The 19,694-nt window shown below is 37.9% G+C and overlaps 9 protein-coding genes and 2 non-coding genes across 11 annotated transcripts; 7 read left to right on the forward strand and 4 right to left on the reverse strand.

The window, feature by feature from the left end:
• Positions 1-452: 452 nt before the first annotated feature.
• VTP21DRAFT_6901 (uncharacterized protein) lies at positions 453-1,159 on the forward strand (the record flags this gene model as incomplete). The annotated part of the gene is made up of 2 exons (XM_069397583.1): positions 453-970; positions 1,036-1,159. 2 exons carry the CDS (start codon positions 453-455, stop codon positions 1,157-1,159), a joined length of 642 nt encoding a protein of 213 aa, XP_069255128.1.
• A 627-nt stretch (positions 1,160-1,786) lies between these two features.
• VTP21DRAFT_6902 (uncharacterized protein) lies at positions 1,787-2,864 on the forward strand (the record flags this gene model as incomplete). Its single annotated transcript, XM_069397584.1, has 4 exons — positions 1,787-1,994; positions 2,070-2,473; positions 2,531-2,680; positions 2,754-2,864. The coding sequence occupies 4 exons, from the start codon at positions 1,787-1,789 to the stop codon at positions 2,862-2,864; spliced, it is 873 nt and encodes a 290-aa protein (XP_069255129.1).
• A 356-nt stretch (positions 2,865-3,220) lies between these two features.
• On the forward strand, positions 3,221-3,466 carry VTP21DRAFT_6903 (uncharacterized protein; the record flags this gene model as incomplete). The annotated part of the gene is made up of 1 exon (XM_069397585.1): positions 3,221-3,466. The coding sequence occupies one exon, from the start codon at positions 3,221-3,223 to the stop codon at positions 3,464-3,466; it is 246 nt and encodes an 81-aa protein (XP_069255130.1).
• Positions 3,467-4,145: 679 nt separating this feature from the next.
• VTP21DRAFT_6904 (uncharacterized protein) lies at positions 4,146-5,684 on the forward strand (the record flags this gene model as incomplete). The annotated part of the gene is made up of 1 exon (XM_069397586.1): positions 4,146-5,684. The coding sequence occupies one exon, from the start codon at positions 4,146-4,148 to the stop codon at positions 5,682-5,684; it is 1,539 nt and encodes a 512-aa protein (XP_069255131.1).
• A 344-nt stretch (positions 5,685-6,028) lies between these two features.
• On the reverse strand, positions 6,029-7,933 carry VTP21DRAFT_6905 (uncharacterized protein; the record flags this gene model as incomplete). Its single annotated transcript, XM_069397587.1, has 4 exons — positions 6,029-6,311; positions 6,360-6,679; positions 6,765-7,250; positions 7,319-7,933. 4 exons carry the CDS (start codon positions 7,931-7,933, stop codon positions 6,029-6,031), a joined length of 1,704 nt encoding a protein of 567 aa, XP_069255132.1.
• Positions 7,934-8,695: 762 nt separating this feature from the next.
• Positions 8,696-9,958, reverse strand: VTP21DRAFT_6906 (uncharacterized protein; the record flags this gene model as incomplete). The annotated part of the gene is made up of 3 exons (XM_069397588.1): positions 8,696-9,170; positions 9,223-9,542; positions 9,602-9,958. The coding sequence occupies 3 exons, from the start codon at positions 9,956-9,958 to the stop codon at positions 8,696-8,698; spliced, it is 1,152 nt and encodes a 383-aa protein (XP_069255133.1).
• Positions 9,959-13,537: 3,579 nt separating this feature from the next.
• On the forward strand, positions 13,538-14,339 carry VTP21DRAFT_6907 (uncharacterized protein; the record flags this gene model as incomplete). Its single annotated transcript, XM_069397589.1, has 2 exons — positions 13,538-13,821; positions 13,910-14,339. The coding sequence occupies 2 exons, from the start codon at positions 13,538-13,540 to the stop codon at positions 14,337-14,339; spliced, it is 714 nt and encodes a 237-aa protein (XP_069255134.1).
• Positions 14,340-14,724: 385 nt separating this feature from the next.
• Positions 14,725-15,950, reverse strand: VTP21DRAFT_6908 (uncharacterized protein; the record flags this gene model as incomplete). Its single annotated transcript, XM_069397590.1, has 2 exons — positions 14,725-15,521; positions 15,590-15,950. The coding sequence occupies 2 exons, from the start codon at positions 15,948-15,950 to the stop codon at positions 14,725-14,727; spliced, it is 1,158 nt and encodes a 385-aa protein (XP_069255135.1).
• A 1,908-nt stretch (positions 15,951-17,858) lies between these two features.
• VTP21DRAFT_t31 lies at positions 17,859-17,931 on the reverse strand. Its single transcript has one exon. It is a non-coding gene; the product is annotated as a tRNA-Ser (tRNA).
• Positions 17,932-18,964: 1,033 nt separating this feature from the next.
• On the forward strand, positions 18,965-19,036 carry VTP21DRAFT_t17. Its single transcript has one exon. It is a non-coding gene; the product is annotated as a tRNA-Glu (tRNA).
• Positions 19,037-19,163: 127 nt separating this feature from the next.
• On the forward strand, positions 19,164-19,452 carry VTP21DRAFT_6909 (uncharacterized protein; the record flags this gene model as incomplete). The annotated part of the gene is made up of 2 exons (XM_069397591.1): positions 19,164-19,232; positions 19,288-19,452. The coding sequence occupies 2 exons, from the start codon at positions 19,164-19,166 to the stop codon at positions 19,450-19,452; spliced, it is 234 nt and encodes a 77-aa protein (XP_069255136.1).
• Between the last annotated feature and the right edge of the window lie 242 nt (positions 19,453-19,694).

The raw sequence follows: 19,694 nt of genomic DNA on the forward strand, positions 1-19,694 counted from the left end.
GTTATCCCTTCTATCTGTCTTCTTTCCTTTTATTAATATACTCTTAATCAGTTCCAACAAAATAAATATCCGTGATATTACCTGCATTCTTAATAACAACTGTGGAGATACATACACGGCAAGGATTAATAAAAAAATTGCCTAATCTTATCGTATTAGCTTTCATGAGCGATTATTACACCATATGGGAATATAATAAACGCGAGTGTAACTTAAAAGTTTCTTAATAAATAGTTCTGCACTTTTTATCCAATAACTAGTGGATTTGTGAATATATTTTTCTATGGTGGCACAACCAGGAAATAACCCCTTGTAGTTTGAGAGATAATGGCGTTTTTCTGTATTTAAAAAAGCTTTTGCTCGCAAACACCTGATGTCTTTCTGAATTCTTTGAGTATTGAGCCTACACTTAGCGAGTCGAGCAACTTCATGCATATATGAAATAATTCATTATGTCTGCTCCAAATTTGACGCTATACACTGCCGCCACACCTAATGGCTTTAAGCCATCCATAACGCTTGAAGAACTCGGTTTGCCGTACAATGTAAAAGCAATCTCTTTGAGTCAAAACGAACAAAAGTCAGAGTGGTTTACCAAAATCAATCCAAATGGGCGTATTCCGGCTTTGACCGATCATTCCAGGGGCGAATTTAACGTTTTCGAATCAGGCGCTATCATGATTTACCTTTGTGAACATTATGATCCCTCTGGTAAACTCTATCCCAAAGATCCCAATGCTCGTTCCGAGGTCTTGCAATGGCTTATGTTCCAAATGGGAGGGGTGGGGCCAATGCAAGGCCAAGCCAATCATTTTTTTAAGTTTGCTCCCGAGAAGATTGAATATGGAATAAAGAGGTATCAAAATGAGACAAGGCGATTGTATGAAGTTATTGAGAAACAGCTCTCGCAAGGAAGGGAATGGCTAGCTGGTGGACAATATTCTTTAGCGGATATTGCAAATTTTACATGGTTGATCAGCCCCTATTAGAATATAGATGTTGTAGAGAAGTTATTAATTTAACATTTACCTCTAGGGTTCGTAGTCACGATTTCGCCGGGGTCTCTATTGACGATCTTCCCAACATCAAGAATTGGCTTGCTCGTATAGAATCACGTCCAGCGGTGCAGAAAGGATTGAAGATTTTAGATCGGGCTTAAAATTTAAGCTGATTGTTTTTTTCATATTGATATAAGACTTATAAGACATCTCGAAATCAGGGATTTTGAGAGGGGGGTAATTCAAAAAATAATTGAAAATTTTAGTTGTTGTCGGAGGATAGATTTAAATAGGGTGAAAGATTGAACTCGGGAATAATTTATTCTAGTAAGATTATATAAATAATAAAAATGATGGCAAAATTTCATAGGCACTGAACATAAGATCCGAACAAACGATTATAACAAAGGGTAATTCTATTTGTACCCGGGTATAACTATTAATTACTGCTAAGTTGGTTAATTATTTTGTTTTATTTAACAGCAAGTTACACATTTACTTTTATTACTCACGCCTAAAATTAAAATTTTGTTTTTCTCAGGTTGATCGTAGCCTTTAGAATTTAAATCTTTTCATTATTCTTTGTAAAAATGACCATCTCCATTTCTGATATCAAATTCCGTATGTTCAAAGATCAAGACGAAATAAATGAATGAACGAACGGTTATGCAGTTAGTATTGGGTTTGAATGGAGGGTAGAGCACTCAGATCTTACAACTGGATTCCTCACTGCTTTGACTATTTCATGTTCACGATCAGGCCAACACAGTTCGAATAACGAAATACCTATGAGAACCGTATCAACAGTGAAGTGCGATTGTCCTTTCATATTGCGATTTCGATTTTCAAAAGCCGTAAATGCTTATCGCGTTACCTCTGGTAATATCGAGCATAATCATCCTTTGGAGCCCGAAGATATCCGTTTTGCTCGCAGATTTCGTAGACCCGAACCTGAAACAGTTCAGTTTGCCCAGAACATTGTTCAATTTGAATGTGGTGTTTCTCTCGCAACCCATCTTTTTTGTAGCTAGGTTGTATCCATTCAGGCAAAGGATATCCATAATGCTTTAGTGACAATTACTAGAAGAGAAAAGGGTGAGCTGTCCGAAATTGCTGCCTTGTTGACCAATCTTGAGAATACAATCGAATATACCGTCAAATACGTATTGGAAAATGGCAAGTTGCAAAACATATTTTGGATGCGTAACTCGCATGTTTCACTTGCGGACAAGTGTCCTGAGGTCGTGATTGCTGATAGTACCTATCGTACCAACCACTTCAACCTTCCTTACTTGGTTTTAGTCGGTGTAGATGAAAATATCAAAACGCTTTTGATGGGAATTGCGCTACTAAAACGCGAATCTACCCATGTATTTACGTTGGCGCTCCAGCAATTAATAACTTGTTTGAAAAGAGAATCAACTGAGAGTACACGAACAGTGATTAGCGATTCCGACCCAGCGTTCATAAGTGCTGTCCGTAATGGTATCCCACATGCTTAGCACCAGCTTTGTTCATGGCATATAACAAAGGATATACAAGTGCATTTGAGCCGGAAGGTTGAGAACTACAAAGACTTTGCAAAAGAGCTTACTAAGCTGTTAAGCTCACAGACACCAGACGAATTCAACAAGCATTACAATGAGATAATTAAAGCATACCCCAATACAGCAGTTTATCTGGTATAATCGTAGTGAAATGTGGGCAGAGGCATTTGTCTCGGATTACACTAATCTTGGCGTACATTCGATTCAGCGTGTAGAAGGGCAACATGCAGTTCTCAAGCGTTTCACCACCACTCAGGCCAGTCTTAGCAAACTCTTCGACTCTTTCGAGATACTTTTTAATGAGCAGGAAAAACATTGAGCTTTTTGTCTTTATCAAGCTAGAAAGCGACGCAAGCTTTATCCCCCACATCCATTCGGCAACTTGGAAGATAAAATCTCTGAATTCGCGATGGAAAAACTTATTGAACAATATCACCGTATAGAAGATTTCGATCTTGTCGAAAAAGATGGGTTATATTTGTTCAGCGGTAAAGATAGTTATTATAGCATTATAGCGGGCAGGAGAAGGTAGTAGTTAACCACCTTATTTTAATATAGAAAAATACTATCCAATATCGCACAGCAGTCATATATCAGTCTGCGGCTGCAGCTCGGTAAAGCGATATCTTTTCCCGTGTGCCCACTTCTCTTTTTCGTAAAAAGCAAGGCAAGAATATGATCTATGAATCGGAGATAGCACAACGCTGGTTCATACCACCGCACAGATCTACCATATTGGAAAGCACTGAGCCGTCAAATTTTGAGCAGCAATCCTCTAAATCTCTGGAGCCTTGGGAAATTGCTAAAACGGGATTTCCAAAATTTGTGAACGACGTTGTGTTCACCTTGATTAACCGTGCTATATCAACTGCTCAACAGCTTGTTCAACATCTTCCTAATAAACAGAATATTCTGATTTAAAAGTTGATTAAGAAGATTTTAGACGAGAGTCGGGGACCAAAAGAAGCTCACAAACATACAGAATGAAAATGAATACAAATAAAACCTGAGTTATATTTGTTTAAACTAAAATCATAATATTATACAAAAAAAAAATTACTAATAATTTTCAGGCTGAAAAAAAAAAATAGGGGACTAACGGCTTGATTTCATTCTACTATAACGCCAAGTAATCGGATTTAATTACGCAGTAGTTTAAAATACCGCCCACTTTGCTCTTAACTCTAGAGTGGAAATCATATATTAGCATGAGTTGGCCACGATTTAAGGTTTGTGATCCCTAGCTCGAGCCACTTGGTAAATGATTTAAAAGAGAAATTCGGCTCTTAACAAAAGAGTGTGACTTTCATTTCCTAGTTAGGATATTTTTTTGCTTGACGCCTCTTGAGCAAATGTTAATTATTACTTTATTAGTCCATTTTGATTTCGACTCTAAAGGGGAAAAACTGCTTGTATCACACTTTTATCAAGTAATGGATTTCCACTTAAGAAAAGCATAAAAAGGCATTCAATCTTCAATTGCCCCATACAACTTCTTAGTCGCTTATATCCCAGTTCAATAAAAGTGGAAAATATGGACAATTCATCTAGCAAGCAGAAGAATCGCCCAGGATTAGTAGCTTCGTTGGTTTCGACAATAATGGCACCTTTTAGTTCCCATCGCACGGCCAAGTTAATTAGCTCTTTGGATCGACCACCAATGACTGCACGCTTACTCTCAAGCGAGGTAATTTTTCCTAATCCCGCCAATGCCGCAAATCCAGCCGAAAAATCAATCACTCTTACAAAATGGGATGATCTCGCAAAGTCAATGACTGTTCGAATATTTTTTTTCTATCGAAAGTCGTTGGATCTGGATAAACTTCGACAGGCTCTAATAGTCGCATTAGAAAAAGAGTTCCCGATCTTGGCTGGAAGACTTATTTGCGAGGATAATGGACAATGGAAAGTACTTCTATGGGAAGAGGAACAATCGAGTGCAGGAGCTGAGTGGCGTGTAGCCGAAACAAGTATACCGTTTGACACAATAGTTCCGCAATTTACTTCCGATGGTGGGATCGAAAGAAGCTCTCAAGGAAGAGAAAAACCCAAGCTTATGTGGCTAATAGGCAATCCTTCATGTCAAATCTCTGATTATGACGGAAGCCAAGGAAATAATCGGCATCGCCTTTTTCGCGCTCAAGTTACAAGATTTCCAGGTGGTGAAACCTGCGTCGCTGTGAATATCCCTCATATATTGGTTGATGGCGATGCAGCATTTTATTTTATGAAACGCTGGGCACAGATATCTCAATCTCTTGATGTTATACCTCCCATTAATACGCTACCCAACCGCATTGATGCTATGTCGAAAATCACGAGCAATGCTGAGAAGGTTCCACGGGATTTCAAATCAACGTCAATCAAGAAATTAACCTGGTGGCAATCTTTGCTCATGAAATGGATGTTTTCTATTCTACTTCTCACGCAGGAGGAATCGGCTACGCATCAGATATTCATAACAAAGGATCAGTTGGCAAAACTCAAAAGAGAAGCCACCCAGAATTTCGAGACCAGCAAGGACACAACAGCGGATGTTCAACCCTTAAGAATTTCAACCCTAGACGCACTTTCCGCTCATCTATGGAGATGCTTTCAGTCTGTTTATCGCTCTTCTTCCCCAGTGAGCTTTTCTCATGCAGTCAATCTTCGTCCACGCTTAGCTGAATGTTTCCCGGATGGGGCGTATTACTTTGGAAATTTCTCAGAACCAATTTACACTGAGCCGATAGCCAACGTCGCAGAACAACCACTCAATGTCTTGGCTCATTCCATAAGAAAATCTATCCATAATTATGTTTCGCCAAGCAATCCTTCTGCACATATTCGCATGGTAAATTTTATTACTTGGCTTGTGACCCAGCCCGCCAATCAGAAGATGATATTTGGAGGAACTTTTAACGATACCCGTATGTCGAGTTGGCGCGATTTTCCCGCATATGAAGTGCAGTTTGCAGCATCCAAGGACGAGAATGGTGAGCAGAATATTGCCGAAGTCGAATTTGTCATGCAGCAAACGTCACCCGCACTTGGCATGGTTCTTGTGGTTCTTCCCTGCAAAGACGGAAGCGTATATTTGGATGTGTATGGAAAAAAATCAGCAATCAAAGACGTGATTAATGCTATGATTGATATATAGTAGATTTAATAAAAACTTGAATAGGTTCTAAGCATTGACTATTGATCTCATATTTTGTCAATAAAATCAAAGTAGCGATTATCTACCGGGAGAGAATTTTAATCTAAATATTAAGGTTCATGTGAGAATATCGCAACAGCTCTCATCTTCGTAGAAAAATCTTTATACACAAAATTTTGGAAGTAATTACTATAGAATACTAAATTTGTAAGTAAATATTCATCCACTTTTATTCATAAAGTTATACACATTTAGAATTTCAACACTATTAAAGTACGGTAATTATTACATGCACTACAATCCGAGTTAAATGACACTTCGACTACTGCTTTAATTGCTTAAAATTATATCACCTTACTATCTGCCAATATTGTGTCGGCTGATTTCAACCCCAGCATATGGACGAATAGCACTGGGAAATAGCCAGGGACAGCTGGGAAGATGGTAGCATCAACTACACGCAAGTTTTTCACACCACGGACACGGAATTTACCGTCTAGAATGGACATAGAATCAGAATCCGCTCCAAGATTAGCAGTACAGCATGCGTGATGGCCAAAAGTTTCTTTGCGCACAAAATTTTCAATTTCTTTGTCTGTATTGACATCAAAACCCGGCTGGACTTCTCTGTATCCACTAAGCAATAATTATTTCTTGGACTCTTCTCGGAGTAACCTAAGTTCTTGCGTGAAGTCCTTGATATCTTCATCACCATTCTTCGCAAAATAGTTGAAATTAATATCTGGCATATCGAAAGGATCGCCAGATGTTAAACGAACTACCCCCGGGTTAGATGTGTGAGCCTTGAGAATAATCTGAGTTACGCTATCAAAATTTTTCGGAATATCTTGCGAAAAGCCAACGTAGAATTTAGGAAAATAGCCAGCAACAGTGTAAGTAAAGATGTCTAGCTCTCCACGATTAGGCTGAGATTTTCGTAGCACTCCTCCTATGACTTCATTGAATGTATACGGTCCGGTACTCTTATTGACATACTGATTATAGCAATAGTCATCCTGCGTAGCTTGAAGTTTGCAGTTCTTTAGAAGATTAAATATTCTAGGGAATTTGATGATATACGACGTTTCGTAATGGTCTTGGAGGTTGCTCGCAACTCCCGATAAGTGAACTTTTGCATCTCAAATAATCTTGATCCCCTATTCTACTCAGCATAAGTAATTGAGGAGTATTGAATGCGCCTGCGGAGACAATCACTTCGCACCGAGCTTTTACAATACCGCCAATGGCGTTTTGGCGATTTGCATTAGTAGAGAGTGGACTAGCTTTAAATAGGTACTTTCCCTGCTTATATTCAACAGCCCGAGCTACTTTGTCATCGTCTATGATAACCCGGGTTGCAGATGTATTCGTCCAAATATCGAAATTTGAAAGTGAATTTGCAGTGTCGAGAATATATCCAGCAAAATTGCCGCACTCCATTGTATTAGGATCCACATTCATTGGCACAAAAGCTGTTCCCTCTACACTATTTCCTAACGCGCCAGCAAAATAGAAGTTAAGATAGTGCTTTGGGTTTCCAACAAAAGCTAAGAACATATTATATAGCTAAAGTGATAAAATAGGAAGATGAGAGGTGAGCTTTGGGTTGAATGAACACTTGGTTAAAATTTTACTTGAAGATCAATGATCCGCAATAAATTGAGGCTTGCAAGGCCAACTAACTTCAGGGGATTGTAATAACTTATAGGGAACCAGCCGCTTTTCCCATGCAATCCGGGAGATGCTTTTAGTGGATAATAATTTCGTTCCGTGGTTTTGAAATACATTTCCCGCATATTAGACTCGCTGAATGTTTGATCGCCAGTTAGTCTCACAAGACTATCAAAATTCCTCTTGCTCGGATAGACAATATTCAATGCATTATGGATAGAACAGCCTCCAAACGCCCCTACTCGCGAATAGAACACTTTTCCTTGATATTGAGTTGAGTTCTCGATATATTTATTTGGGAAAAATGAGAACGAAATTGCTGGATCTTCGTCGGCATGAGTGTAAAATAAAGGCACAGTGACATTTTTATCAACGTGTGCTGGCCCCGCTTCCATCAATAATGTTGAAAATCCTGCTTTGGCAAGTTGTATCGCTACCAACCCGCCAGCAGATCCTCCTCCAACTATAATATAATCGTATTCTGCTGTATAATTGCTATTGATCCATGCTTGAGCATCGGCAGTGGTGATTAGGACAACAATAATTAATGCTTTCAAAGTTCTTAGTATGTATTTCATAGTTTAAAGTATATTGAATTTTATTTTTAGCTCGATATTTACGTTCACGATTTATATTAAAATTTCTAGACATTGTATTTGCCAATCCAGGGATGGTTTCGAATAGCATATTTAAGAAAATTTTAGCGTAAATGGCAAACTAAACCTTTTTAACTAATTGCTTTACTTTAACCTTGAAAAACCTACATCCTATAAATCTTTAAAGGAACCTTGCTTGCTTCCTTGCTGAGCAGTTAGCCAAATATTTTATTCAAAACGCAACTTAAATCTCCATATGAATTGCATATATCAAGTTTGATAAATACTTCGATTTTTAAATGATTGATTTCTTACCTGAAAATTGGACAAAAAGATATCAGGATCTCAGGGTTCTGGTTGCTGTAGACGCCAATAGGGCTTTTACAAAAATAATTTCAAATAACTATGACAAAAGGAATTTAAGAATTTAGCTTTTATTTTAGATTAGTTGAAGCCATTCAAATAATCCAAAATAGAAGCTAAAATAAAAGCTATGTGTTTTCGTCACTTGAAAATGTCTTAGTTTAACAATAAATTAGATCCTGACATTTTATTATTGGTGTTCCATTATGAAATGAAACCTTATTTAATTCGCCTAGAATAAATGTAAATCTCAAAAATTTAAAAATTTCAGTTCTATGATATTATTAATATTGATATTATCTTAAATAAATATAAAGGTAATTATTAACATTAAATTAAAGATTAGACCCAAAAATGCAAATTTTGTGATAAGTTAATAAATTAAATATCAACTTTTGCTGCAACATTAAGCGGAAGATTAGATGTAACATTTTGATTAAACTGCCTAATGAATCCTTTAAGGCGGTTCTCTTGTGCGCGTACTTCTCTCACATTACCACCGTTCATAATAATCCATTGCTCAGGAGTACTCTTTGGCTCTCTAAGAATCTTGGGTTTAACATTGGACAAGCGGGTACTGTTTCTAGTTCCTTCAGCGGCAGAAAACTCAGCTTCTGCATCAGCAGCAGCTACATTCCTGGAGCCGGAATATTCATTGTAAACGTAACAATAGCCATCGCTTGTTGTGGACATAGCTGACCCTACACGTACATTAAATGGTTGCATTACTTCATTTAATGTCACATAAGTGCCATCCTTATTTCGGCCCTCGTATTGATTCGCTAATCTTGGATTTCGCTTTTGCCAGTCTGCCCATAACTTGTCGATAAAGGCGTGATGCATATAAAAAAGAGGGCTGAAAAAAACATTAATACCCTTGTTTACGCTTACAATGTGACAACACTTACTCATTTGGGCTAGCCATGGTAAACATATCACCTCCAATTCCAACATGAATACCACTGTGAGGATTGCCTTCTAATGCTCTACGTAAAGTATCGTATCTATCACTGGTCAATATTATGTTCTGGAGAGCAACGGTGTCAACCACGTTGTCTTGCAAATTGATATTCCGCCGGAGACAATGTGGGTAGTAATAATTGTTGCCATAATAATAAACCCTCCAATTGGCAAACGCTCCAGTGTTGACACAATTACCATTTCCCCCAAACCATTCATTAGAGAATATCCTGCTCGAAGTAGGATTACTTGCATCTTCACCCCAGTTCTACATTGAAAAAACATTTAGGAAAATATATAACTTCATTGAATGTAAAGTATAATTACCCAATAAGGGAGCACAACTCTGGGGTTGATGCTTTGAAGTGCTCTTTCATACTCTCGTAAGAAGTAGCGATGCCAAGGAAGAAATTGAGGCTGATAATGGGCGTTTTCTCTTGCTACTTGATGAATCCTGACCAATCGATCGAATCGGGTTGGTCTAACGCCCTGATTTAATGCTCTTACAGCGTTTAAGAAATCTCTTCGTTCTTGGTCAGAAAATTGTCGGAATTCTTTCCGCACCGAAATCGAACTGCAGGCGGCATTAACGATTGGGAAGAGTGAGATAAAAATAACTACCAAAACGATATTAGAAATGGAATTTGGTAACGAGTTGGGAGAGAGAAAAGAGTTCAATTTCATTATTGCAAGGAACGTGGTAGAAATGAATGGTAGTGATGTAATACTAGTATTATATGATATATGAGAAAAATGAACGACTTGAGTTAATGTTTTTATTTTAGAAGTCTCTTTTTATATCGTTAAATGAGCGTGTTGGCAAATGAAACTGGTTAAACATTAGTTAATTCCTTGAAGACTTGTACGAATTTAATTTTCGTGGGAACCATTGTCGTCAAATAAATTAGCAAAATAATCAAATCCATTGAACGAAGAGCGTCATTACAATAATATTTCACTTTGGTTGTATAAGCCAAGAGCATAGTTTCAGATCTAAAACAAACATATCAAATCTTAGACTTGCCCTAGAAAGTTTTGCTTTGAAAATTGGTTCAGTTCATAATTTGCCACCTATATTTTTTAATAATCCTACACAAATCTTGGAAAAATATAACGAATGATAGATTAATTGGGGGCAAGAAATATATTCCGCTTCTTCTTCACATGAAATAGGATAATATTAGCGTTGGTTATATGTCATTATTTTAATCTTTTCAAAAAATTTAATACATTCCGATATAAGATATGCTTATTTCTATAATACTTGACAGAAACTTTGAGACTCGATTTAGGTATCGAGACATTAGTTTTGGCAGGCGCATGCACTGACCCAATAACTCGACGCATTCCTATTCAACGTTATTTTTACAAAACATAAAAGTTAACCACACACACCACGAGAAACATAAAACCCTGAGAATTCAAGGAATTGTGTAAAGTATCTTTATTGGTTTATTGCTGCGCGCTTGGACAACTACATAGTGTTTCAAATCGCCATCACCAGGAACTCTGCTTTTCTTCTTTCGTGGGAATTAATTGGCAAATATATGCAGCCTTACACTAGTGCCCTGCTTTGTTTTGTTATTGTTTATTACAAAACTACAATTATGATATATCGGTTAATAACAATAGATATGGTTGTATTTAATAAATTATCTAAGCTTGTATATATGCAGAGAAAAATCTAGATTATGATGGGAACTATAATGTAATTCTCATATTAAAAACGCTGGAGTAATTATTACGGTGAATTTTTTCAATTAACGTATTATTAAGAATTTAATTGAAAGGCAAATGTTTAGGATTCAAATTTCATATTCCAAGCAATAATTTCTACGCTTTTCTCTATTGAGAAAAGTAGTTGATCATAGAACAATAAGATAAATATACGTCAATGTGATATAATTGCTGTTTCGTGATTAGGAGATGACTTAACGATGAGATAATTAAACTTCTACATTTATAATGGCTTTTATTGAAAATATTTGCGTAGCATTATGTCACATCACCTATGGTTGTGGTAGCACTGCCTTAATTTTCTTCCTTCAGTGGAAACAATGCAAGCACTGCTATTCATCGGATTAGAAACCATTTGTTGTTTCATATATTTAAGTTTGCGATATATTATAGATGAAAAAACAAGAAATTATTTTTCATGCTATCATCATTTTTCTTCAGAAGTACATAGTTAGTCTAGAAACTTCAATTGCTGTATCTAATTTGACTTATGGCATATTCTTTTAATGCCCTTGACTTGCGTTGATAAACGTCAGACCATAAGAATTCCATGTAAGGCGCAGGGGATGTGAAGAGATTATGCATATTTTTCCTATTCTTTCATAAAAAAAAAGCTCTTTATTGAAATTTATCCCAAGGACGTTTATTGATAAAGACGAATCAAAGATCGTATGTTTATGCGTTGGATATAGCCAGTCAATGACAGAAGTTACAGAATAAGTAAGCAGCTGTACTAGTAGAGAATATAGACACGACAAGACAGAGAAAGACAATGAGACAAAGAGAATGGCTGTAGAGAACCCAGATTAGACAAGATAAATACAGTGCTAATGGAGAAAGTAGACACTACAAGCAAGAAACGGTATTAGTGGAGAGTCCAGACATATTTATGCTGGTGGGGAGAAAAATGATTTTGTTATACAGCAGTGAGAGGTTGAGTGCGATTCTCAAGACGGAGTTGGGACTGAGGCTTGATATTCAAAGGTGTCCTGGGTAAAGGTCACGGATTCAACTATAATGTTCAATCAGTTTCCCCTTGACAGTTTATTGATGAAATCTTTTTTCCGGTCCTGTTTCATTGCTGTTCATCCCTTGGACTTTACTCCTCATGTAGTTCATGGTCAATATATTATTCACAAGGCTATGTTGTGGCTCGCTACGACTGTCCAGATTACTTGTGGCTGCTTATGTGACTTCTCCGTAGCAAAAGCCATTTCCACATAACACTTTTGACGTGTGCTAAAGAAGGGGTGCGTTGTAAGTTAAGATAGCATATGCGAATAGTAGTGGTTTCACGGACAATAGTTTGTTACAATTTAATATTCCGTAGCGAAACTTTGATTTAGCCTTCGGGTTATATTATCTGTCTTACTTTACGTAACTTGGATATTTTAAGTGTATATATAGCCTTTAGATCCTATTCTTTGTAACAAAAATTCAACAAGAAGTAACTAGAATATTATTAGTTATATTTATACTTTCAATCTCCTTTCGAATATCTCCTTAAATCATTCAGAGCACACCAAGTTTCTGCTGTGAAACATGGTGTCTCTAACCAAAGAGTAACTGTAACAGAACAATAGTCGGTCGGATTATCACCATGAGAATCGAGCGATTCAGAATAGCTCATCAATGACTTAAGGCTAAGTTCGAAGTAGCCACCTTTGTTGTTTTTCATTGTTGATCAGTTGTTTATTGTCATTTGTTATTACCTTAATTCTTTGGAAATTTTATATTTTCTCACCTTTGTGTTATATTTTAGAACGAGCTGATTAAACAAACTTTTTAACAAAAACAGAACAAGCTTGAATAAAATTATTAAAGCGGTAGTAATTTGCCTAAAATCTATTAAACTAACATAGAAATAATTGTGCATAAAGCTAAAGAAGGAGTTATTTGTGGCTTGAGTGGCGCAGCTATGACTGTCTATAGGAAATACCGATATTAATGGGGTGGTTCACGCTACCGATTTTTCTGATTATTCGCTTAAAATTAAGCGAAATCCTGCATTTTAACTGGCTAATTTGGTTTCAGCAGAATACTCAGAAAATCGTAATAATCGCTTGAAAATAATCACCTCTCGAGTCGCGTTTTTGGCTGAAATGAATTTATCATAACTCGATTCACTAGTTAAAATATCTTATCTTTATCACAGTGGGAAGTTCCATTAAATTATGCATGATGAAGATTTAGTACATTACAGGGGTTACCCAGACAATATCCAGGGTTCAATAACAAGGTTCAAAGAATTATATAGATGAACTACTATAATACGAAAGGAAAAAAAAATGCTCCATTAATACAGCTTGGTTATAAAAGATTTATTAGAAGATCGGTTTACTTTTTTTAAAAATGAAAACGCGAAGTGGTTCTACATTGAGCTCTAAAGGCGTTTCAATATCATCTTCATCTCTCCATTCACATACGGCGACTGGCAATCGACGAGCCAAATGGACAGCTAAGGAGATTGATACATTGATCGCAATTGTAGAAGAATATTGGGATACGTATATAAAGGGGATTAAAATGGAGATATGGAAGCGTGCGTCAAATAAGCTCGGCTTTACTACACAACAGTGCAAGAACAAATACGACTCGCTCCTTAAACTCTGGGTAGCTGTTGAGAAAAAAGAAGGCATGACTGGATCAGATGTTCAAGTGGTTGAACACCGTGATCATTTTGAAAGATACCATGGATCAAGGGAGAATGTGTCACCTTCCTACAAGATTCCTGGGCCTGAGTATAGTACCTCAACTATCAGTGTAGATGATCAAAATCTAGGCAGAATTATCAGTGAATCTGTTGAAAGGTGAAAACTAATTTTTTTAGATACAATACAAAATTGTATTGGACGTATATCCGACGTGCCTCATTGAAATATTCTCCGATATTGATAGAGAAGAAAACAACTTAAGTACGATGGATAATGAAGTCGGCCCAAGCCAGGAGAGCCATTTTGAGGACGCGGAGGATGTATCTGATGTAGAGTGGGCAACCCCACCAACGTCTGTTAGCAATCGAACAAAATCTCAAATTGCTAAATCTAGCGGTAAAGGTTCAAAGAATACGATGGAAGTACTTAATGAATATGTAAAAATAATGGCAGACAAAAGGGAGTCGAAGCGCCGTAAAGAGGAAAGCCAGGCACACTTGAGTTATGAGGCGGAGATAAAGAAGTTACGATTGCTTAACCAAAAGCTAGAATTGGAACGAAATAATATAGAGTTGGAGAGAATTCGGAACACTGAAGAAATTAAATTTAATAATAGGAGGTTAGATATTGAAATGAAGAAGCTAAATAGAAATAGAGCGCAGGAGGATGAGTAAAGTACAACGGCTTGTTCATATTCGTACTATCTAACTTTTAGCCATTAACTTCAACTCATCAATTCGTTTAACTCTTGTCTTCACCTATATTAATTTCCTAATAATTTCCGAACAATTCACTGTTAATGTAATTGTGTTGGTACGTGTATGGTAATCATAAGTCCAATTCAATAAAGCATCCTGGTCTTTCTAAGGAACCGGATTACCAGTTAGCACCTACTACATTATTATGGAAAGTGCACCGGATTATATCTGATTAAGAATTAATTATGAAAGTGATTACAGTATGATCAAATGATAAATTACAACACCGAATATTTAGTACATTGAACCCAAGCTTAACAAAATAAATACCCTTGTATTGTGTCATATATACATTGAATGGTTAATCGTAGCCGTTTCTTAATAGCACCTCTGTCAACAAGTTACTTCGCTTTTCTTTTCCCAAAGCACGAGCACTTCTGTCATAATCCGTATTATAGGTCAATTCATCATCCATTTCTTCCAATATATTCCCCTCATCAACCTCCCACTCATCTCCAAAGGATTCAACAAAATTGTGCAGCATAATTCCACAATGTATCAGCCTACAATTACTCTCCATGCCCTTCAAGCGCAATGAATAGAATGCTGGGAAGCGGTTCTTGAGACGACCAATAGCTCTTTCAATAATATTTCTAATTTTACTTGAAAATATCGTATTGAATATTCTCTCTTGGCGATTTTGTGGAGATCGAAAAGGCGTGATGCAAAAAGGTGAAATGGGATAAGCCGAGTCACCGATAATGTATTCGGGTGGATGCAGTAACACCTCATGTTGCCGAAAAAATTGAGAATTCACATAAACTTTAGCGCCATGGACCGACCCAGGCCAGCCAATTTCATAGTCGATAAAGCGAAAATCCGAATCAACAATTAATTGAGCCTGAGCTGCATACTCTTTCTTTCGAGACCAATACGTTTCGGGATCCTTGCTAGGTGCGAAATTAAGACGAAAATGTGTCCCATCTATAATTCCTACTACATCTGGAAGGCCACTCATATCAAGGAACCTGTTTTTAATCTCCTCCTTTCTTCTAGTATTTGGCCAGGTAACATATTCGGGGCGTAGTGATTCAATCGCGAGGGTAATTCGTTTTGTGACTTTGATGACAGTACCTTCTGCGATCGGATATTTTGAGGCTAAATCGAAAACATCATTGCCATTGGAAAGCCTACACTTTCGCCTTTCGATTTTAAAGGACATCCACCCATTGTGAGGTAAGAGCTGTTGTTTATGGGGAGAGAGAGCGTTTCTTCAATGTTGAATTTCTGGGTGAGATCTAATTTGCCGTCCAGACTTCTCCATACTCTCAGTAGGTGAGACCATATTCCATCTGTTCGGATGAGTTTGCGTTGTGTGTACTGCGTTGCCAGAATACCCATTCCTATTCCAGCTGGAGCGTAGAACTTTTCGAACATTTGTATAGTGAGTTGTACCCAAATTGGGCGGATTCCAGTAGACATTGCAGTAGCCATTCTTTGAAACCACGTGGCCAGTATCGCGTCAGTTTGATACTTCGGGTTAATGAGTCCCAGGCCTTGTCCTGATGGTTGTTGGAGGATTTCCATAGATATCTATGGGCGCCTTCCTCCCCAGATAAAGCTCCTTATGATACTGTTCACGCACTTTAGGAATTTTGGTGGAGGAGGTATAAGTTGAGATATGTACCATAGTTTAGAGAGCAGGCGGAAGTTTACAAGATGGACTTTTCCTATCAGTGATAGTGATCTCGTTTTCCATGATTCGACGGTCTTTTGTAACTTGGCTCTCAGTTCTTCGAAGTAGCTTTCCCTCGGGAAGATGCTCTTCGTGCTAAAGGGTATTCCTAGCAGAGTGAAGGATTCCTCTTCCTGTATATAGCGGCATGGTAGTTGTAGGTGCATCCTTGTGAGTTGGCTTAAGGGGACTGCTTCCGATTTCTGGCAATTGACTTTGGAGTTGGAAGTTCGCTGGAATCTGTCTATTACCTCGAACAGTGTGTCGGCGTCTCGTTGATCAGCTACTGCCACCGTGATATCATCCGCAAAGGCTGTTGTTACAATACTCGGAATGTTGGGTATCTTTATTCCGCTGATCACGCTCCTTAGTTTGATTAGGAGTGGCTCTATGGCTATATTGTATAGGAGTGGAGAAAGTGGATCCCTTTGTCTTACCCCTTGATTAACTGGGAATGTGGTCCTCGAATGGCAAGGATCCTTGGCTCGATGGCCAACTCCTCATTGGTTAAAATTACCACACTTCACAACATTTCATGTTGCGTCGAATATATGTCTAATAAGGTCTGTCCCGACAATCCTCTAGCTATCCCTAAGCTTTTGATTGTCCTTCCTTAAACACTTCAGAAGACTAATAAACAACACAAAGTGGTTTGTAAACTAATCCAGTTCTATCTCAATACAAAATAGCACGTCTTTTATTGTAAATGAAATATCGGTCTTTTTATACTGTTGTTAACGTATCACATAGGGAAAAATATAAATAATAAAAGTAATAAAATGGAATCATCTCAATATAATAAAGTTATCATAAAATAAGGTTGGCGTAATAAACAACTGTATAATATTAAATATTAACACAAAAGGGCTCAGTTAAAGAAATAAAGATAATAAAGCGATCAAGTCACAAAAGCTAAGCCTCCGTTCTCTACTACTGCGCCATTGATACATTTAGTTCCAAATTTCCTCACAACATTTGTTAGAATCTGCGTAGTACATGCGAGGATAGTTAAGATAATTACTGGTTTATTAAACAAGAATACTATCTGGAACTTAGGATGTCTCCCTTTACTATAGCGGGAGTTCTGTTCAATATATACTAAAAGAATTACATTACAACGATTACTTAATAATGCTCCGATAATGCTCCGAAATAGCAGGTCTTGAGGGATTACGTGGCTTGGCTTGGTTGTCCTACTGCAGATATCTCGATACGATTCCAACACATTCTGTTACGTAGAATATAAGATAGTATATAGAATAAGGATAAGATATTCGTAATCTCAGAAGTTTATCAATGTTTCTCTTTAATGTAATTCTTCTCTTATTTTAGTTATACTCAGTTTTAGTTAGAAACACTATATAAGTCTTAATGTTCCTTTTGTAATAAGAAAATACAGGATTCAAGTTCTTTATTTTTCTATAATTTTTTGGTCTACTTCCCACTATCTTAAGTGCGTGTTCTGCATCAAGGACTGCAGAAAACTTAAGATAGTAATCTTTTTTTTTTTTTGATCAATCAATGGAAACTTTTATTTAATTTCCATATATTACATGAAGTTAATGTCAATGGACTTAATGCGATATAGGTCCTTGATCGATAGACTTTCAATCGATATGCGTGTATCGCAGTTGTCACGTATAGCATGTACGTGAAACCGATGTAATCTTTTGTACTTATCGTAAGGGCGGTCTTTTCAATAACCAAGACTCAGCTTCTGATCAAGTGGATAGCAGCCACAAACTAAGAGTAAGTGCTGGTGGGGGAAGTGGGATTCGAACCCACGCCGTTCTCATCGGCATCCCAGGAATAGTCCACTAAACTAACCCTCCCCCGACTTAAGATAGTAATTTTTTTTTGATCAATTAATGGAAACTTTTATTTAATTTCCATATATTACATGAAGTTATGTCGTGTGCTAGAGAAGGGATATGCTGTAAGCTAGGATAAATAGGCGAATAGTAGCGGTTTCACGGACAATAGTTTGTTACTATTTAATATTCCGTAGCGAGACTTTGGTTCAGCCTTCGGATTATATTTTCTGTGACTTACTTTACGTAATTTAAGTGTATAAATAGTCTTTAGATCTTAAGTGTTGTAAGGACAAGAAGTAACAAGAGTATTATTAGTTTCTTTATATTTTCAATCTCTTTTCAAATATCTCCTTAAACTATCTTGAGCACACGAAAGTTAATGTCAAGGGGGAGGGTTAGTGTAGTGGACTATCCCTGGTATGCCGACGAGAACGGCTTGGGTTCGAATCCCACTTCCCCCACCAGCACTTACTCTTAGTTTGTGACTGCTATCCACTTGTTCAGAAATTGAGTCTTCATTATTGAAAAGATCGCTCCTACGATAAGTACAAAGATTACATCGGTTTCACGTACAGGCTATTCACGACAACTACGATCCACGCAAATCGATTGAACGCCTATCTATCAAGGACCTATATCTCGTCATGTTAAGTCCATTGACATTAACTTCATGTAATATATGGAAATTAAATAAAAAGTTTCCATTGATTGATCAAAAAAAAAAAAATGAAGTTAATGTCAATGGACTTAACATAACGAGATATAGGTCCTGGATCGATAGACGTTCAATCGATATGCGTGTATCGTAGTTGACGTGAATAGCATGTACGTGAAACCAATGTAATCGTTGTACTTATCGTAAGGGCGATCTTTTTAATAATCAAGACTCAGCTTCTGATCAAGTGGATAGCAGTCACAAACTAAGAGTAAGTGCTGGTGGGGGAAGTGGGATTCGAACCCACGCCGTTGACTTAAGATAGTAATCGGATAAGCGTGATACGTACATTATCTCAACACCTCCCAACCTTCCACACAACAATTCAACAGAACGATCCGAATTGGTCCAGTGGCTAGGATTTCCCGCTCTCACCGGGACGGCCGGGGTTCGATTCCCCGATTCGGAGTAGTTTTTTGCGTTTTTCTCATTATTTTTTGATGTTTTTCTCCCCTGGAAGGGCATAAGGACGTTCCCCTCGTCGAGAGGAACCGATTGATACCCTTTTTGTGGGGAGTTTCTGCAATTTTTGCGGAATGATCGTAGATGATGAGAAAATCGACGCTGATGATGGCGATGGTGACTCCGCCAAAACAGCTCCGAATGTCACGGGAACGGTTCAACAGGGACCACTGATGTGTCCTGACCTCGTGGGGACAGGATCTCTCCGCCATCCGAGCTGTACGCGGTTCATCTGAGGCTCGGAGACATGGAGCCTTCATTCACATGATGAGGCATCGAGCGACGACGAACCAGACCAGAGAGCACCACCAGGCGTTGCGCCAAGTCCCAACTAATGCGAGCGAGAACGCGAGGACCACGTAAGGCGCGTTGCCGCACTGTCTAATAGTGTGGAGACGCGGGGGACACCCCCGCGTACCCCCATTATTAACAGAAACCCTGCGGACCGGCTATGGAGGAGAATGGCAAAGGTGGAGACTGAGTCAGAGTCAACACGACCGTTGACGTGGGATGCTAGCCGCCACAGGATAGCCACGCACGACAATCCGGTATCGACGCTATATGGAGAGGAAGGCACCTCTCACCGGGACGTATTACCCCAACTT

This window comes from Calcarisporiella thermophila (genome assembly GCF_041956535.1).
Source record: "Calcarisporiella thermophila strain CBS 279.70 unplaced genomic scaffold VTP21scaffold_3, whole genome shotgun sequence".
NCBI lineage: Eukaryota > Fungi > Calcarisporiellomycota > Calcarisporiellomycetes > Calcarisporiellales > Calcarisporiellaceae > Calcarisporiella > Calcarisporiella thermophila.